This window comes from Manis javanica, chromosome 3 (assembly GCF_040802235.1).
Source record: "Manis javanica isolate MJ-LG chromosome 3, MJ_LKY, whole genome shotgun sequence".
Classification (NCBI taxonomy): Eukaryota; Metazoa; Chordata; class Mammalia; order Pholidota; family Manidae; genus Manis; species Manis javanica.
The window spans coordinates 6,807,523-6,828,341 of record NC_133158.1 but is presented as its reverse complement, the minus strand read 5'-3'; the positions used below and the strand labels follow the sequence as shown (position 1 = coordinate 6,828,341).

The 20,819-nt window shown below is 36.2% G+C and overlaps 1 protein-coding gene across 6 annotated transcripts in view; it reads left to right on the top strand.

Annotated features, from left to right (window-relative positions):
• The window catches only part of DNAH12 (dynein axonemal heavy chain 12), a 150,242-nt gene that overhangs the window by 58,046 nt on the left and 71,377 nt on the right, over positions 1 to 20,819 (top strand). For all 6 annotated transcript variants that reach the window (XR_012128899.1, XM_037019334.2, XM_037019335.2 and 3 more), the window contains 11 exons: positions 116 to 225; positions 2,437 to 2,620; positions 2,759 to 2,899; positions 5,504 to 5,587; positions 6,115 to 6,303; positions 9,610 to 9,729; positions 11,406 to 11,594; positions 13,237 to 13,388; positions 17,003 to 17,141; positions 18,099 to 18,265; positions 20,360 to 20,615. Coding sequence is in view for 5 of the 6 variants with exons in the window: in XM_037019334.2 (XP_036875229.2) it covers positions 116 to 225; positions 2,437 to 2,620; positions 2,759 to 2,899; positions 5,504 to 5,587; positions 6,115 to 6,303; positions 9,610 to 9,729; positions 11,406 to 11,594; positions 13,237 to 13,388; positions 17,003 to 17,141; positions 18,099 to 18,265; positions 20,360 to 20,615 (1,731 nt within the window). In the remaining variant the exon portion in view is untranslated. The remainder of the gene's footprint in view (positions 1 to 115; positions 226 to 2,436; positions 2,621 to 2,758; positions 2,900 to 5,503; positions 5,588 to 6,114; positions 6,304 to 9,609; positions 9,730 to 11,405; positions 11,595 to 13,236; positions 13,389 to 17,002; positions 17,142 to 18,098; positions 18,266 to 20,359; positions 20,616 to 20,819) is intronic.

The following is a 20,819-nucleotide window of genomic DNA, read 5'->3' as shown; positions in this document are numbered from 1 at the left end:
AAAAATCAATATAAGAACATAAAATTTTCTTGTTTGTAAATGAAAAGTCTACATTTATAAGAAACATGACAAGATTTATAATGCAATTTTATGAAATCATTCCATTTTCTTTTAGGAATTTTTGGAATGTGCTCATGAAGCCTGCAAAGTACATAATCTTCAACCTGTTAAGTTTTTTCTTGAAAAAATGATTCAGACATATGAAATGATGATTGTTAGACATGGGTAAGGTCATAGATTATCATTGTCTGCCATACTTTGATGTTATTTTTAAATTTCATGATTAAAACAAGTAAAACTCAGCAAACTTTGTATGCTAGGGAACAGCTCCCCCAACCCCGGCCTCCAAGTCCCCATCCCAGTGGCTTTAACAATGAAGGTTTAGTTTTCTTTCATATTATCTGTCTAATAAGGATTGGTAAGGAGTACTCATTCAGTGATGTATCATTAATAATTACCACAGTTTATCCTTTTGGTGACCAAATACATTATTTCTCCTTCATGCATATAAAATACACTTTCCCAGAGCTATAACCTAAAAGTTCCAGTCAATGAACCAGACTCAAGGTTCAGAATCTGTAGGTGATACGTGAAGTTTCCAAATCAGATTGAAAGTTGTTTCTCTTGATCCAGAGACTTACCAACTAGAACAACAAATTACATGCCCTCTACACATGTGGTATTATAACAGAAAGTTTACTAAAACAGACTACCAGAGAAAACAGTCCCATTCATAAATTGAAGAATAGGAGAAACAGCCAACATTGCTTGGTAGCGTTTCTGAAACCTAGCTGGGCATGTGGGGACGCCAATTCCAGAGACAGATTGTGAAACTAATGGAATTTAAGCTTCAGGACCTCTCATTTTGTAGGGGCCCATCCAAGAAGTCATAATCATTGGATACACATAATTTATTGTATAGGCTGTCATTAAAGTGGCTGTGGACATTTTGTATTCATAATTATATACCTACATTTTTTTTCTTGTCAGTAAATTCACAAAAACTTAGTAAGTTCTTTTATCTATTTGTGTCCAGGGAGTGCCACACTGCCAGTAGCAGAGCTATAGTCCTTAAGTGGTTCCTTTCTAAACTCTTTTGCAGAGTCCTTGAACCTATCAGGCTCAACTGGGAGGGCCACCCTCAATCTATTTTCCCTGAATTATTTTATCTTCCTGAAACAATTACTGGGAACCAAATCAATCTTTCATAGGTTTTAATAAAGTGATAGAGCAGTCCTGCCTTTGATTTGATCCTTGATGCCAGGCTGAGTAGACCTTTGTTGTTCTAAGGCTTTTCTCTATTCATCTTCTACTAGTTGAGGATGAGAATAAGTTGCCTCATTCAATCCTGCAAGTTCCTGAATTACTGGACTCCCTCTGTTGTCTTTCACTCTTGCTTGCAAGCTGGCCATTTTTTTCTGGGCTCATTTCTTTCATATAGTTCCCTATTAAAGCCATTAGGTGCCATTATATACTAGCACCATTTTGTTTACTATCCTTTTCCCCTCAAACTACAATTTCATTAAGTATATCATCTTTCTTCCAGGTTATCTCAAGTAATAAATTTACCAAATATTTCAACATTGTATAAAATTCACTGCCAATCTTTCAGCCTCTGTTAATAGTTAATTTGCCACCCACAACCTGGGCTCTAAGCCAGTGCCACATAATTTAGTCTTTATTATGACCAGAATACCTTCCCCCTTCCAGGCACCAATTTCTGTCGATAAGGATGGACTAGGTTATTTTATAGAAACAATCAGTACCCATCTTAGTAACTTAAAAAAACAGGTTTATTTATCATTCATGCTCTGTGCATTATAAGTTACGAGGGAGATTCTGCTTATCATAATTACTCAGGGTCCCAGGCTGTTGGGTCAGCCACCACTCAACACTGTGGATCACAGCCGTACTAGAGGGAAAAGAGCTCTGCAAAGTCCCTCACTGGCAGTTTTCTGTCCCTATCATTTTACGCCCATCATTTCTGCTGATTACTCATCGGGTCACCTAGTGTTTCCATAAGAGGGCGAAGAATCCCAAGTGCCAGAGAGAGGAGCTGCAGGAGTGTTTGGCAAAGAGCTCTAATGATTATGGTAGCAAGTAAGGACCTAAGAGATTCTTCCCATTCCTCTCCTTAGGGGGCCCCAAGTTTGTTTGTTTTTTAAGAATATTCAATTGTTTTCATCTTTACTTGACGATTATTTTTTTTATTATACCCTCTTTTGTAGATAATGTTACTAATGTACAGAATTGATTTAGAAACCACTGGTATAGAAGTTAAATGTATTTTCCTCATTTTTGAGAAAAATTCATAATCTTCAAAAATTACATATAATAATGATCAGAGGGTTAAAATTTATATACCATTATATAGGCACATAATTTAATTTACCATTATTTTTTAGAATTTTATTGTATAATTCTTTTCCTTATTAGTTTTATGTTAGTAGGAGAGCCTTTTGCTGCTAAGACAAAAGTCCTTCATGTGTTGGCTGATACTCTAACTCTTATGAATGAGCGTGGCTATGGAGAGGAAGAAAAGGTCATTTATAGAACTGTAAACCCCAAGTCCATTACTATGGGCCAACTTTTTGGACAGTTTGACCCAGTGTCACATGAGGTAACTAATCTAAAGTATGAACATTCTCAACTCTTCTTGACAATGTACATTAAACCAAGAAATTTGGAATGCTTTTTCATATTACACTTTATAGTTTTGTAAAGTAAGTTGTCCAACTCTTCCCTTTTTCCTCTTCAGTGGACTGATGGTATTGTGGCTAACACTTTCAGAGAATTTGCCTTATCAGAAACCCCCGACCGGAAATGGGTTGTATTTGATGGCCCCATCGATACTTTGTGGATAGAGAGCATGAACACAGTACTGGATGATAATAAAAAGGTAAATTTTCATGATTAAAAGCAAACCAAGTGCACAATCTAAGCATACCTAACACTAGTAAACTGTAAATTTAAAAATGACTAATATGGTAAATTTAGTGTTATGTTTTTTACCTCAGTTTTAAAAAGCAAAGTAGACGCAGACATACTTAATGTTACGTGTTCAACAGTAATCAACTGGGACTATATATTTAAAATAAAAGATGCAGAGAGTTGAATAAGTTTATAAATTATTTTTTCAATGAAAACTGTGCTGTAGTAAATCCTTTGCTTAATTTTTTTATAGAATAAAGGTATATCAAAACTATGGTGCTAGCAGGAAGGCATAGTGATGTGATAGGTGATGATAAGGTATTAAGTGATTCCAGTCTTATGGTTTCTTACAGAACTTTAATATTTCCGCAGAAAATAAAAGGACCTCATTCCTATTTTTAAAATGTTGAATGCTTCAGAGCTTCTATATGGCACATTACCGTAGAAACCGTGAGACATGCAACAAAACTAGAAAATGGAAGTCTTTTAGTATTTATTTTGAGAGATAATATGCATGAAGTGTAAAGTATGCACTAATTTTAGGTTTAGATTCTGTGATTGTTTTTACATATGTGTTCACCTACCTATCCATTGCCTCAATAAAGATGCTTAAAATGTCTCACTCATATCCTTTCTTAATCAGTACACTCTCCCCTAGGAGCAATCACTATTCTGACTTCTGCGCTGATAAATTACTTTGGCTGGTTGGTGAACTTCATGTTTTCTACCAGTCTGAGCAGCTTGGGTATGTGTGTAGATAATGCTGCTAAACTGGAAATACAGAAACACTTTAAAGATATTGGCATGAGATGACTTGATAATGGGGGGAGTCCAGTAACCATAATGTTGCTCATGTAATTGTACATTAATGATACCAAAATAAAAAATAAAAAAATAAAATAAATAAAATAAAGATACTGGCATGAGAATGGCAGAAGTACTAGACTATAGAACAGAAGCTGCATAATAATGAAGTGAAAAACACAGGGATGTGAAAATGATGAGCAGGCCTACTCTCAATGAGTGACGGAGCTGGATTACAGCTGGTCAGTGGTCCGAAGGGCTGCCGTATTGAGATGCTCCCCAGTTGTGAACACTGGAACCGATCAGAGAAAAGGGACTGAGCCAAGGACCTCAGCTAATGATGGGGAATGCCTGGGTGCTGGTGAGTGACAGCAGCAAGCAGGAGTGATGAAAGGTGTGAGGGTTGTACAGGAGGGTGGGGTGGGAGTATTTGGGAAACAGCATGGGGGAGTGAGGAGAAAGCTGATGCCACCTCCCGGATTTGTAGTGAATAGCAGAATGTTTGCTCACATCATCTGGTGGAAAGTTAAATGTAATCTAGACCAGCACGTTCAACAGAAACTTCTGCAGTGATGGAAGTATCTGCACTAGTTACGTGTGGCTATTGAGCATCCGAAATGTGGCTTGGTGCCACGGAAGAGCTAATTTTACAGTTCGTTTAATTTTAGCTAGGTAAAGTTAAATGTAATTAGCCACATATGAGTGCTGGCTACTATTAAATTTATTTTACCGCTAAGAAACAGGTCCAGAAATGTTCAAGGCCACATAGTTGATATATAACTAGATAGGGCATAACTGAGACTATAAAGCAATGATTGTAGAAGCAGGGAAGGAAATGATGAAAATAAACGAAGAGGAATGATTTTTCTGAAGACTCAGTAATGAAATTAATTTGGAATATCAACAATTAATGATACAATTATGAGACTTAATAATTTCAAAGGTAGAAGCCAAGGAAATTGAGAAAATAGGATGTGTTTAATAATAATGGACAAAAGAGGAATTTGGTAAAATGATGCAGTTGGTAAATTCAGGTTTTTACATATTTGATCAAAAAAGAATGTTTTAGATTAAAATAGACCAAGGGGACTTAAATATAGTGTATTCTTCTGGATTGAATGTTGGCTTGAATAAATCAGATGAAAAAGACATTTCTGGTTCAACTGAGGAAATTTGTATTGGCTTAGTGTTAAATGATATCAAGAAATTGTTAACTTTGTCAGGTGTTGTAATGTTACTGTGGTTATACAGAAAACTCCTTATTGTTTAGAGGAGAATATTGATGTATTTGGATGTGAAATGCAGTGGTATGTGTAATGCTTTTTAAAATACTTAAAGGAAATATGGCAAATTTATAACACTGGTTAAATCTAGGTGATGGGTATATGCTTGTTCACAGTATTTTCTACTCTCTATTTTCCTTTTTTTATTAATAAAAAGGGCTCTGACAACTTTATAAAATTGGGAGTATTTCATGTATGTTTATTAACAGCAAGAACTCAAATCATATGTCATGTAGTTTCCCTGTCCTCAGACTCTGAGAAAGAAATCCCTGTTTACACGTGAAGTGGCTGAGGCCCAGAGATGTTACCTATTTGCTTACCTAGTAAGTAACGGGCAGAGCTAGAACTAGAATTACAATTTTCCAGCTTCCATTCTAATTCTTATTCCATTGTATCCCAGGATATACATTATCTTATTAATAGAATAGGTTTTTGAGAAGTTTGAGATTTAAAAAAAATAAACATTCGAAAATAATTGCCTTTAGCTTTGCCTTATGAGTGGAGAAATCATTCAAATGTCCCCACAAATGAGCCTCATCTTCGAAGCAATGGACCTTTCCCAGGCCTCAGTAAGTTCCTAATTTAATGTAACAGTGGTTTATTTGTTCATTTATTCATTCATTTATTCCATAAGTGTGTTTTATTATGTGTCAGAAGATGAGTTAAGCACTAGGGATACAGGGATGAATGAGACGCAGTGTGTGTTCTTCTGGGTAGAATGAGAAGCATGCTAATAAACAAACCCAGCATGGAGCTCTATGTAAGCGCTCTAAAAATATATGTAGGTGTCCAGAGGGGACTGGGTGAGGAAAGCCATGGGAAGTGTTTGAGTGTGTGATCTAGTTTGGGGGGTTAAGACATCTCCAGGGAGATTAGTTGGGTTGAGGCTGGGGTGCTGTGTAAAGACCAAAGGCTGTGACATACCCAGGGACCTGAAACTGCAGATAGTTTCATCTGATGCCCTTGAGGCTGGAGAGGGAGACAAGGCAGACCGTGAAGGACCTTACAAGTCATGCAAAGTAGTAGTTGATAACTTCTAGTTATTACTGGTATAAAAGCAATGTTGGAAAAAGAAAACTTGTCTTTTTTTCCCTAGCCTGCCACCGTAAGCCGCTGTGGCATGATTTATCTGGAACCCTCCCAATTAGGGTGGGAACCACTGGTGTCTTCATGGTTAAACTCACTGAAAGGACCTCTTCAGGAACCAGAGCATCAAGCTCTTCTGAAAGAACTTTTTGACTGGTTAATATGGCCTGCGTTAAGGCTTCGGAAGAAAAAATGCAAGGTAACATTGCAATTCTCTGACCCACTCAAGTTTCTCTAGTTTCCATTAAATTTACCTCAGTCTAAAGTCATACTGGATGGGTAAATAGCTAAAATCAGTTCTCCGTAGACTTATTATCCACTTTTTAAAAACTGAAATGTTTATTGTGACAGCAGTTGACATGCAGTTATTTGTAAGAAATAATAGATCCTGTGTATACTTCACCCAGGTTCCCAATGGTAACACATTGTAATACTGTATTATAGTATCACAATAAAGATAGTGATACTATCTACTGATCTTATTCAGATTTCCCTCATTATTCTGTGTGTGTGTGTGTGTGTGTGTGTGTGTGTGTGTGTCCCTCTGGGTTTCGGTTTTTAATTCAAAAAAATAAAATTAATATGTATTTAAAGTATACTACATGATGATTTGATAAACATATTTGCAGTGAAATGATTACTACAATCAGGCTAATTAACATATCTCCTCAAATAGTTACACATTTTGTGTGTGTGTATGTATGGTATATGTATATTTGCACTTGAAATCTACTCTTCTAGCAAAATTTCCAGTACTGAGATTGTATCAGTATTATTAACTGTGGCACTCATGCTGTACATTGTATGTCTAGACTTATATCCTATGCAACAGCAACTTTGTACCTTTTGTCCAGGGTCTTCCCATTTATATCACTTCCCCACCCCTGGTAACCACTGTTTTACTCTCTCTGGTTCTATGTCTTCAACCTTTAGATTCCACATGTAAATGAGATCATGTTATTTTTTTTCCTGTATCTGGCTTATTTACTTATAATGTTTTCATGGTTCATATTTGTTGTAAATGGTAGGATCTCCTCTTTTTTGTTTTTTTATTTTTTATTTTTTATTGAAGTATCATTGATATGCAATCTTATGAAGGTTTCACATGAACAACATTGTGGTTTCAGCACTCACCCATATTATCAAGTCCTCACCGCTCCCATTGCAGTCACTGTCTCTACAGCGTAGTAAAATACTATAAAGTCATTACTTGTCTTCTCCATGCTGGACTGCCTTCCCTGACCTGCCTATATTGGGAGTGCTAATTATAGTGCCCCTTAATCCCCTTCTCCCTCCCTCGCCACCCCCCCTTTCCAACCCCTTCCCTTTGGTAACGGCTAGCCCCTTCTTGGAGTCTGTGAGTCTGCTTCTGTTTTGTTCCTTCAGTTTTGCTTTGTTCTTATACTCCACAAATGAGGGATATCATTTGGTACTTGTCTTTTTCCACCTGGCTTATTTCACTGAGCATAATACCCTCTAGCTCCATCCATGTTGTTGCAAATGGTAGGATTTGTTTTCTTCTTATGGCTAAATAATATTCCGTTGTGTATATGTACCACATCTTCTTTATAGTATCTCCTTTTTTAAGGCTGATAATGCATATATATAAACATCACAATTTCTTTATCCATTCATTCATCAGTGGACATTTAGTTTGTTTCCATTTCTTGGCTATGGTGAATAATGCTGCAATGAATATGGAGTGTAGATATCTCTTTGAGGTACTGATTTCATTTCCTTTGGGTGTATACCCAGAAGAGGGATTGCTGGATCGTATCGTAGCTCTATTTCTAGTTTTCTGAGGATCCTCCTCCGTACTGTTTTCCCTAATGGCTGTACCAGTTTACATTCCTACCAACAGAACACAAGTGTTCTCTTTAGTTCCTCACCAACATTTGTCATGTTTTATCTTTCTGACAAAAGTCATCCTAATAGGTGTGAGGTGATATGTTATTGTGGTTTTGATTTGCATTTCCCTGATGATTCATGATGCTGAGTACCTATTGGCTATTTGTATGTCTTCTCTGGAAAAAACATCTATTCAGATCCTTTGCCATTTGAGATCTGTAATTACATCTTCACAGACCCTTTTTTAAAATAAGTTCACATTTCATTGGGATTAGGACTTGGACATATTTTTTGGGGGGAACCACCACATGCACATGCATATGCACACACAATAGTTACTTACATACAAATACAAATAAATACATTGATATAGAGAAGGGAAAAGAGTATTCAATTGATGTTTCATCCTAAAATATCATTTTACAGATAGGAAAAATACTCTGCACAAAAGGAAAAATGAATAGTTCTACTTTGTGGAGATTCTGTACAGTGTCTTCATAGATAAAATACACAGATAATCATTTTTCAGTTTTTAAAATTTCAAAGTCCTAATATAATATATATTGTAAATAATACAAAATAGGCTCCATGTGATAATGAGTGATGGTTTTCTTCCTATTTCTCACATTCAGGTAGTCCCCAAGACTGACTGATATTTTTTCCCCTCCTTACTAACTTTTTCACCTGTCCTCTCCTCTCCGGCCTGGCCCCTCTCACCACCCCTCCTTCCTGTTAGAGCGCCCTCGGTCCTGATCTTTGTCATTTCCGGCCTAAGTCAATACCGTGGAGCTGCCTTGGGCCAATCTGCATCCCGCTATGAGAACGAAGCTCCCAAAACACAAATCCATTCTATTCACTCCCCTCCTTAAAGCCTCCCTCACAACCTCCTCTTACTTCTTCTTTTTTTTTCTTTATGACCCCTCTTCTTAGAATGAGATCCTGGACAACCGCCTAAACAACCCGTCTGCCTCTCAGGCCTTATTTCTTGCCATTCCTCTTTCACACCCTATTTTCATACCCTACGTAATCCTAATACTCTGTGTCCACTTACACCTCCATTTCTGTGTATATACAGTTTCTCCTGCCTTGAGAGCATCTCTCCTTTTAGCACCTGGCTAATTCACATTTTCCTTCCAAATTCAGCTCAGCTCATTATTCAACAGGGGAGCCTTCCTTGACTTATCCCCTCTCCCACGTCCCTCCTTGGCCTCATGTCTGGGTCTCATCTAGTTAATTTCAACATCAGTCCTTTTTCAGAAACCATGTTTTATTTTATTCACATATGTCCTAGCTTAGTATATATAAGGATAGTATATTTTTCAGACATGTTTGTTGAATAAAGAAATGAATAAATGGCCATTAGAGACTTCATTTCTGCTATCCCTAGAATATTGTTTATTCTGCTACAGTAGCTAGTTTTCATTTCTCAGAGAATTTACAGTAAGAATGTTATATACAATTGTGTAATATAATATGCTAGACTACAATATTTGAGAGATGTTTTTATCATGCCTACAATTTAAATTCTTCAAGTTTAAATGTTATAAAAATCTTATGAAAATCATGTATGTTTTCATCATTTTTATATGAAATATTTATCTTCTTTTATTCTCCAAGTAAGATGAAAGTAAAGCGTCTTACTCTTTTTTCTTTGCAGGAACTGATTCCTACCAGCGATAGCAATGTGGTGGTATCTCTCACACGCCTCTTTGAAGTACTACTCTGTCATGTGGTCGAAAGTGATCCTACAAGCAAGCACATTCGTGTTTGGATTATGGTTGGTTTTATAGTTAATGTGATTTTTACACAGAATAATATATGCCTCCGGCAAATGATACTTGTGTTGAGAAGGACATTGTAAAATCCAAAGTTGTGTTTTGGTGAGCACCAAAAGAAAAGACATTAAAGTTGCCCTGACCCCTGGTATTCTGATTTAAAAAACCACTTTAAAGAAAGTAAGATACATCAGAATGAACCAAAGCCCTATTATTTGTGAAAGATCATAACGTAATAAACGTTAGATAATGTGATAATATTATTCCACCGTGAACTTTAGGTGAATTGATGTCTTAATGTTAAGCTAGGATGTAGGCTGCAACAGGCAGGCTACAAAAGACCAGCCGCAGGCGTTCAACCTGCTGAGTGGAGTGCGGCTGGCTGAGTCCACAGAGCACATAGGTAGGGAGGAGTCCGTGGTCTGGGTCGGCTGATCTAGACGTCAGAGGAGCTAGAGAACAGGACTCTGAGGGAGCAAAACAAAGAGCTATTTGTTCTCTTCTGTGGTCTGTGCTGTTTTCCCCACCCACCCGCCTATTCCTAGTGCCTTGGTCTCCCCTACTCAGTCAACCTTTGCGTCTGCTCTGCGCAAATAGTTTCCTCCCGTTGTTTCCCTTCACCTGTTGCCACAGAAAGTCTACCTCAGACATGTCACATTCCAGGGTTCCCTGCCAGTCATAACCTCTTCCTTTCCTCTTCCCTTCTCTCCTTTATTTCCCTCCACTTTAGAAGATATTGAACAGCTATGTTAGAAATATAAATTATTTGCATCATTTTTTCTCTCTGTGTTTAGAACTGCCTTTCACATTACCAGTTTTCAATATTTCTCCATACCTATCAGGGTTACCATTTTATGAAATAAAACTCTCCTAGGAAGAGTTCACTCATATAATCTTCATGTTACATATTTCCTCAAAATTTTCATTCTGTTGGTAAACCAAACTCTCCCAAATTTTTACATAGCTCAGAATCACTTTTAGAGACTAAAATAGATTAATATCCGGTTGAAATTTTCACTTTAAATACATTTGATAGAGTTTTTTTTACTAGAAAAGGCATGAAACAAGTAAAATTCAAAAGGCAAAAATAAGTTAGCCATCTTACCCATCCCCAAGCTACCCTCAAGGAAGCCACTATTGCCAGTGTCTTGTGTAGCCTGATAGAGGTATTGGATGCACTCTTTTTTACATGGGTACAATTTTTTTACACATATCAGTGTAGTGTACATATCAGTTTGCGTTTGTTCCCACAATATATATTGGAGATCATTCCATATCAGTAACTGTAGAGTTTCCTTCATTTTACAGCTGCATGTACACCAGTGTGTGCAGTCCAACCAAGTAAGCAGACCCCTGTTGAAAACCATTTGGGTTGCTTCTGATCTTTTGCTGTCACACAGTGCTGCCAGGAATATTCTTGTACATGTATCATTTTAATAGGTGGGAGTATATTTGAGGATAAGTCCCTAACAGGGAAATTCCTAGGTCTTTTGGCATGGGCTTTTTAAATTTAGGTAGATAGTGCCAGAGAACAGACTCTATGTAATTGAGCTGTGTTCCATTCAACTATGGATTTGACCTTTCCAAGTAGGTCTACCAGGCTTTAGTATTTTAATTTGTTTAAAAATTTTTCAAATGATTGGTTTAAGTGAAACATTTTTTTTTCCTTTACCAACAGGCTTGCTTCATATTTTCTTTGATTTGGTCCATTGGAGGAAGTTGTGATACAGATGGTCGCATTGTTTTTGATCATTTCATACGATTAATCACGCTGGGAAAAGATGAAGACAACCCGATGCCCATCTCTGTGGGTAAATGGGAATGCCACTTTGATGAAAAAGGCCTGGTCTATGACTACGTGTATGAGGTATGGTACAAAAGGTTTGACATGATAAGCTATAAAACACAGAATCTCGGATCAGCAGGCAAAACTGGGTTCCCTTCCTAGAATTATTTTGGCTGCTAAGGTTAGTCTTTTAGTCTCTTAAGTTTCTCCTCCTATAACTTGTGGACAGTACAGATAAAGTTGCTTTAAGAATATTTTATACTTTCTGATTTAAATGAAATCTTCTCCTACATTTAAAAGGAATTCATGAAGATTCTTTTAAATAGCAAGCTTTGGTATAATCTTTTAATGAATGCAAATTTTACTTCATAGAACCGTAAGATTTAGATAAATCCTTAGTTACCATTTTACTTAAATCTCAGTGTTTATAGATAAAGAAGAAGACCTAGAAGGGTGAGTAGCCACAGAGCAAAGGCTTGCACCCAACTCTCATGACTGCCAGTACAGAAATCTTTCCCCCAAGCCCTGCTAACACAGTATTTTAAGAATGTTATCAGTAGTCACATTGGGAAGTCAATGAAATAATTTCTGAAACTAAAGAAATCAAGAGGTGATAACATAAGCATATTGTTTAAGAACTAGAGGTAAATACCAAAATATCCAGCTCAGAGAAGTAAAGGTAGTTGTTGCTGGAGAGAAGAAAATGAGACTGGGAAACTGCTGTTTTTTCTTAACCTTGTAAAATTTTTGACTCTCAAGTATGTGCATATGTAACTTTAATTAAGTTAAAACTTAAATAAAGAACATGAACTTCTAAAGAAACATTCACCCAAACTTGAAAATTACTGCCATTCAGACGCACACCATATTTATATATACAGTTTGCTAGAAAATAGAAGATTCATAGATGCCAGCCATAATCCTGGAGCGGGGGCCAGGCAACCTCCTACTTTGCCATATGTTACCCTTTTGTTGCTTGACCGTGAGAGGCCTTGGGATCTCCATTGAGGAGAAGGAGGAGTGGAGGGGGATATAGCAGTGCGTGGCAGCGGGGGGCATTAGGGATGCACTCGGCGTCAGGACAGCAGCAATTTAGCCACCAGTTCAGAAGACCTTCAACATTGTCACGATCAGTTCAGCCATCTTGGTGTGTTCTGTCTAAATATCAGCCTGGATCAAAATGCCAAAGAGAATGATTTTAGAGAAACAAATATAATGAATTCATGCATTACTTGTTTCTTGCTAGATTATTGCTCCTTTTTTTTAAGATAGGAAAACATGAAGCCAAAGTCCAATACAGTGTAATTTGACCTACATCAGAGTGGCTCCCAAATAAAGACATGATATTTGGAAAGGACATCTTGAAGGCATTTTGGAAAGATTAGAGTGTTAAGAGGACATACAGGAAAGAAAAAATATCTGAAATTCTAGATATGTTGAATTTGTGATAACTAAGTTTCATTAAGTTGTCAGGTTATCATTGAAAAAGAAAATTAAGGAAAATGTGTATTCCTTAAATTGGGTGATGGATTCATGGATGCTTATTAATCTGCTTCACAACTTAAAAATGTTATATATGTTATTTTGGGTGAATTTATATTTCATAATAAGAACTTAGTATGAAATTAACAACTTCTAAAGGCAAATATAGCAGTGTGTTAAAAAAAGCCCTTCAGATATTAAATTCATGGTTATAATACTTTAAAACTATGTTTTCTTGTAGTTAAAAAACCGAGGTCGCTGGCTTCATTGGAATGACTTAATTAAAAGTACTAATTTAGGAGATAAACATGTCAAGATTCAAGACATCATAGTCCCTACAATGGACACAATCAGATATACATTTCTAATGGATCTGAGTATTACCTACGCAAAGTAAGAAACATGCATTTTAAATATAACAGTGCCATTCTAATAGGACCATTAGATTTTTAAAGCAGGTTTTGAGGTCATCCATTTTCAGGTAGCTGATACTCTGGGGGACTAATCGACATGCCCATGGTGACATCTGCTAAAATTGACAAACCTGGAGCTCAGATTTGTATTAGGTACTCCAAAACCTCGGCTATAATACTTTGTTGCCTCATAAGCCACCTTATTTTTCTTTTATTTGTAACAGCAGCCTAAATGTCAGTTGTAGTATTATTGTCAAAAAGGTGTGCATGCTACTCAAAAATTCACTGTATTCTTGAGATTATCAGACCAACCATGAGCCACATTCTCCTACTGTATTTAGCATTTTTCAAATATGTCCTATGCCAGTTCTTTTTAAGATGAACATGAAAATACCAACTTAAGAAAAGCAGATACATGAAATGGAATAAAAGCCTAGTTATACCACAGGCATATCCATACCAACTTTCTTAACACTTTTGTAGTTATTTTCTTTTAAAACATTAGGCATAATTTGCTTATACTGTTTAAACTAGACAAACTTACATAATATACATGAATGTCATGGTTTGATTTTGATAAAGGACCTGTTTCTGAGTGAATATTGTAACAATTTTATCTTTTTAATTAAAAAACATAATAGGTACACAAAGCCACAGTAATCAAAACAATTTGGTACTGGCACAAGAACAGACCCATAGATCAATGGAACAGAATAGAGAGCCCAGATATAAACCCATATATATATGGCCAATTAATATACAATAAAGGAGACATGGACGTACAATGGGGAAACGACAGCTTCTTCAACAGCTGGTGTTGGCAAAACTGGACAGCTACATGTAAGAGAATGAAATTGGATTATTGTCTAACTCCATACACAAAAGTAAACTTGAAATGGATCAAAGACATGAATGTAAGTCATGAAACCGTAAAACTCTTAGAAGACAACATAGGCAAAAATCTCCTGCACATGGGCAACTTCTTCCTGAATGCATCTCCTCAAACAAGGGAAACAAAAGCAAAAATGAACACATGGGACTACATCAAACTAAAAAGCTTCTGTACAGCAAAGGACACCATCAGCAGAACAAAAAGGCATCCTACAGTATGGGAGAATATATTTGTAAATGACTTATCTGATAAGGGGTTAACATCCAGAATATATAAAGAGCTCACATGCCTCAGTACCCAAAAAAACAAATAACCATATTAAAAATGAGTGGAGGATCTGAACAGACACTTCTCCAAAGAAGAAATTCATATGGCCAACAGGCACATGGAAAGATGTTCCACATCACTAATTATCAGAAAATTAAAGTGCAAATTAAAACCACAATGAGATATCACCTCACACCAGTTAGGATGGCCCACATCCAAAAGACAAGAAACAAGAAATGCTGGTGAGAATGCAGAGAAAGGGGAGCCCTTCTACACTGCTGGTGGGATTGGTTCAACCATTGTGGAAAGCAATGTGGAGGGTCCTTAAAAAACTAAAAATAGGAATAACACTTGACCCAGAAATTCCACTCCTAGGAATTTACCCAAAGAAAACAAGATCCATGATTCAAAAAGACATATGCACTCCTGTGTTTATTGCAGGACTATTCAGAATAGCCAAGATATGGAAGCAAACTAAGTGTCCATCAGTAGATGAATGGATAAAGAAGATGTGGTACATATACACAATGGAATATTATTCAGCCATAAGAAGAAAACAAATCGTACCATTTGCAACAACATAGATGGAGCTGGAGGATATTATGCTCAGTGAAATAAGCCAGGTGGAGAAAGACAAATACCATATGATTTGTCTTATTTATGGAGTATAACAACAAAGCAAAACTGAAGGAACAAAACAGCAGCAGACTCACAGACTCCAAGAAAGGACTAGCAGTTACCAAAGGGAGAGGGAGGGAGAAGGGGACAAGGTGTATTATAATTAGCACACACAGTATAAGTAGGTCACAAGTAAGGCAGTACAGCACGGAGAAGACAAGTAATGACTCTATAGAATCTTACTACGCTGGTGGACAGTGACTGTAATGGGGTATGTGGGGGAGACTTGATAATACAGGTGAATGTTGAAATGTTGCTCATGTGAAACCTTCATAAGATTGTATATCAATGATACCATAATTTTAAAGAAATAGGAAAAACAGCTTATTTTTGTACCTGTGGTTGCATTTATGCATTTAGATGCTAATATTAAAAACTTTCCTAGGCAAGGAAGGTACTTGGCAATTCTGGGAAATTCCTAGTATGGGAGTTCTTCTCTGCCATGAACCACTTGCTAGAATAATGCTTTTAAATGAATAAGTACAAGCAGAATTACAAAGAAAAACATATACTGAAATATATTCATTAAGATATTGAACAAATTTGGGCTATAGTAGTAGTAATATATGTGCTTTTTTATTAACACATTACATAGTAAAACCTAGCAGTGGGTCTGATGACTATCATAATCTGAAGAAGTGGACATAAGTGATTTTTGACATCTGCAGCAATTACAATATTTAGAAAAATATCTATGATTTCTATTGGTGATAAAGATATGGGTACTATTAGTAGCATTGTTCCATTTTAGTTAAGGTTAGTAAAAGTAAAGATACAAACTTTTGGCATCTAAGTTCACAGATTCTGTGAGTACTAAGAATATCTTCAGTTGGTCCATGGGCCCTGCTACGGAATAACATTTTATTTATTAAAGTTATGTTAGTAAATAGTTTTCCATAAGGCAAGTGTTTCTCAGACTGGAACACACAGATGAATTGTCATCTGGGTAGTTCTAAAATAACTTTAATTGTAGGCTTATACTTGTATGATAATTTAAAAAATATTAGCATAATTTGAGTTATGTAGCTTGCCCCTTATAGCTGAATGCTGTGCCAGCCTTTGCATTTGTCTCTGTATTGTGTGGGGCCAAGTTGTCACTCACAGAGCATTTAATTTTTAGTTCAGTATTTCTCAAACTGGATTGATTCCCAGTTCTGTAGACATAGACTCAAGAGGATTCTTACACTTTAATATTAGTTACAATCACTCAAGAATGAGAAATCCTGCCCGAGACCCCACTGAATGAAGGATTCCACAGAGTTGGCTCTAAGATAAATATTTTCAGTTAATAACTTTAAAAGACTGTGAACAAATATACATAACTGCTCGCTTTAGAATTCACTGTCACTCAGTTTCTCACAAAAACTTTGTGCTATTGAGGTAGCTGTGAAACAGCCTAAACCTATCTTACCTATAAATTATTTCACACGGCAGTCTCTTGCCTCTGTCTCTGATTGGAAAGTACAAACACATCACTTTTCTGTGGAGACAAAATTGGGCTCCTTTTCTGAAAAGTTAACCATGTTATTGTTTGTTGAGTGATGTTGTATCTGTTCGAATAATAGTTTGTTACTATTGAAGTCTTAAAGTGGTATGCCAATGGTTACTTTAACCAGCCTTTCATGAAATAAAGACAGATTAAGCTGCAAGTTTTTAGCTGAAGGTGATTCGATTATTAAGTTTTCAATTAACTCCAGCCTCTTTTAGAATATATTCTGACTTTTCCCCTTTTGAATATGTCCATTGTTTCCTTAAAGGCCATTGCTTTTTGTGGGTCCAACGGGGACAGGAAAATCAGTGTATGTGAAGGATAAGCTAATGAATCATTTGGAAAAGGACCAGTACTTCCCTTTTTATGTGAATTTCTCTGCACGAACCAGTGCCAACCAGGTTCAGGTTAGTTTACAGCCAGAAACACAGGTCAGTAATTGTTTTGATTTTGATGAGTGCTTAAAATTATATATTAAATGAGCAGCTATGTAAATCAATGAATTTAAATAAAACTTTGAAACTTATTTTTGGTGTTATGATTAAGTTTTAAAAATCAAGTTTTAAGGACAAAGTATCAAGAGAGCATTTCTATATTAATACTGGGTTATTGAGCTTTGTCACTTTTTTTAAATTTTTAAGCCCAAGAAGCAGCAACACTCGATTTCTTACCTGGAGAAGGGAGTAAGAGAGGAGGAAGAAGGGACAGCGTGTGTGTGTGTGTTTGTGTATGTGGAGCACTTTCTATTATTCTTTTTAGACTCTCCTAGATGGTCCTTGGGACCACTTGCTGCTTACTGAAGCACTGTCCGTCAAAGAGCTTCCAGACCATGCACCGTCTGTGACAAGAACCATGTAGCTGTTCATCAGCTTACCTCCAAGTGTGCCAAGATGGAACTACATCATGCAACCTTGCTAATCACCATTTTTAACATCCGTTCCTGAATTTATGCCTGTCTATTCTCTCCTGATCTGTGGGGCTCATTTCTGTTGTTTTAAACCTGTAAAATTCCCTTAATTTCAGAATCTTACAAATTTAGACTAATGCTTTTAGATATTGAATAACCTAAAGTTAATAGATATGTTGGAGTATTTAATGAGGGAAATGTTTTCGGTGTGTGTGCAATGCAAATACATAAGCACGTGTATGTAACAATTCTGAATACATAGAAGGACTTCAGTATATACTCTTTCAGTGATACTGAGTATGAAGTCTCATATCACCCTAAAAATGAATGCATATAAATAAATAATAAACATGTACATAGTGCTTCCAAGCAGCATAATTAAACTGTTAAATACCCTCTTTATTCCTGGTGTTAAGTATGGCTTTAAATATGCTACTACATCTTTTTTATGTTTTAGAACATTATTATGGCTAGATTGGATAAAAGACGCAAAGGAGTTTTTGGACCACCTATGGGAAAGAAGTGCATAATTTTTATAGATGACATGAATATGCCTGCATTGGAGAAATATGGAGCTCAGCCACCTATTGAATTATTACGACAATTTTTTGACTGTGGGAATTGGTAACTATTTAACTAAATCTTTACTAGCCATGTTGAAGTCATTTTTATTCTTTTTCTATTGTAGTTTCTCACATCAAAATAATTCATTTTTTTCAAATTACTTATGGAAGAAAACCATTGCTCAGATTTTCCTGTAAAGAAAATTTTGGGAAACTTTTCTATACCTTTTTATACCATTCTTTCCTCTGAATGTATGAGTTAGATAACTGGGATGAATAATCTGGTATTGGACATTCATTTATTTAATAGCGTAGTAAATTCTCAACTTTTCAACTACTTTCAAGTATTGTAAATAATTTACAAATTACCTCTTTCAAAGTACCATTCCCCCAGGGCTCAGAATTTATGGGTAGTTGCCAACCTAAGTAACTATAACCAGCACCCTATGTTTCTACTACTTAAAATTCTCTGTTTTCTGTGATTGTTTGAGACTACCATATCTTTGAGATGGTTTGGTTTTGGCAGTAATTTCACAGATAACCCTCCCAATCCCTCTACCCCATTTTATGATGATATGGTTAGTTTCTAATACATATGACACCCTATCTTTTAGTGAAGATTAGTAATTCTTCACTTCTTCCTCTTAAATATACTTTCCTAAAAATCCCCAATATGCTGTGATTTTTATCTCAAGGCAAGGTTAGACTACTTTTGAAGCTATGTCATATTTTGGAAATACATTTTTGTTATTACTGCAGGCCCTTGGAATCCTGCCTCCAGGAGATAACCACTGTTAATAGCGTATTCCCTATTTGGCCAAGGTTGTTTTCTATTTAAATATATTACACATAATGCTTTGCAATTTATTTACACTTAGAAATTTATCTCAAGCACCTATTCATGTATTTTCTATGTCATTCATTTTTTTGGCTTTCAATACTATTTAGCTGTGCAGATCTTGCCATAATTTATTTAACAAGTTTCCTGTTGACAGTTATTGGAGTTGTTGTAAAAAACCAAGTCCTATTTTCATACCTTCTAGGATACTGTTACACTAAAGACGCCGTATTGATTTCTCCCCCCTCTTTTGCAAGACATTTAATATTACAGGACTTAATGGCCTGTTGAAAATACATACCTTTTCACTCTGAGTGGTTCCCAGTTAAACTGAGCCATTTGTATAAACTTTCTGATTAAAACTTCTTTGGGGCTTTGTTATTCTGGATTAGGTCCCTCTTTATATAACAGAAGTGTGTAGGTACTATTTAGACATCCTGTGTGCTCTGAAGATAAGATTTGAGATGAGAAAAAGAAATCAGGACTTTGCTGTAAGTAGGATGATTATATAATTTATTGTTCAAACTGGGACATTCCTGAGGGTAAGAGGGGAGAGTCTAAATAATCACACTAGGACAAGCACAGATCAGAGCTGTTGTACTCAAAATAGGACATGTGGTCACCTACCTATAACCAGCCACGAACAGGATTGATCTCTTACTAATGCTTCTGGATTTGGAGTGAGAAGAGGAAAGTCGAGAGTCAAACTGGAAAGAAGAGCAGCAGAAAGGGAAGGGACAGCAAAAGGGGTGTTCTGGGCACCCAAAGTCTGGGCAGTGGTGTCACTGCCACTGACAGGAGGAATCAAGTGCTGCCCTAAAAAAGTTCTCTCCACGGATTGGTGGCTCCTGAGGCAGGACGTGAGGTGGTGGAGGAATTGGAAAGGGGGCCAAGAAGTCAAATTTCTAGTTATAAAATGAGTATCTTCAGGGATATGATATACAGCATGGTGATTATAATTAACAATAGTGTAATTCATATTTGAAAGTAGCTAGGACAGTAGATCTTGAAAGTTCTTATCACAAGAAAAAAATTCGTGACTATGTATGGAGATGGATGTTAACTGGACTTGTGGTGATCATTTTGCAATATATACAGATCAAATATTATGTACACCTGAAACTAATGTCATGTCAATTACACCTCAATTTTTTTAAAAGTGGAAAGAACCCTTAAAAAAGTTTTCTCCTAATGCAAGCATTATCTAAAATTCTTCCTTTTAGAAAAGTTAAAATCAGATTCAGTTTCTAGGAAAACCTATATTTCAGTCTGTCTAACTTATAATGGATTTTTTTGGAATTTTTATGTGTTTTCAAGGTATGACCTTAAGGACACAAGCAAAATCACGTTAGTTGACATAGAGCTGATGGCTGCCATGGGCCCTCCGGGTGGTGGCAGAAATCCAGTTACTCCCCGCTTTACTCGACATTTCAACATCTGCACTATTAATACTTTCAGTGATGAAACTATGGTCCGAATCTTTTCGTCAATTGTAACATTCTACCTTCGGACTCGTGAATTTACTCCGGAGTACTTTGTTGTTGGGAACCAAATTGTCAGTGCAACAATGGAGGTGAGCAAATAATGCAATACAAAACGCTGTTGTATTACATGTTAATCTCATCTAGTCCTCACTGTTTCTGTTTTTTTGATTTTTTTATATTTTTTTAACGTTTTTCCCCTTAGTTATATACATTGGTCTTCAGTGTCAGAGAAGCTGTAAGAAATCTTGAGAACAGGAAGATACAGGCTTTTGACCTTAGGGAATCTAACTAGG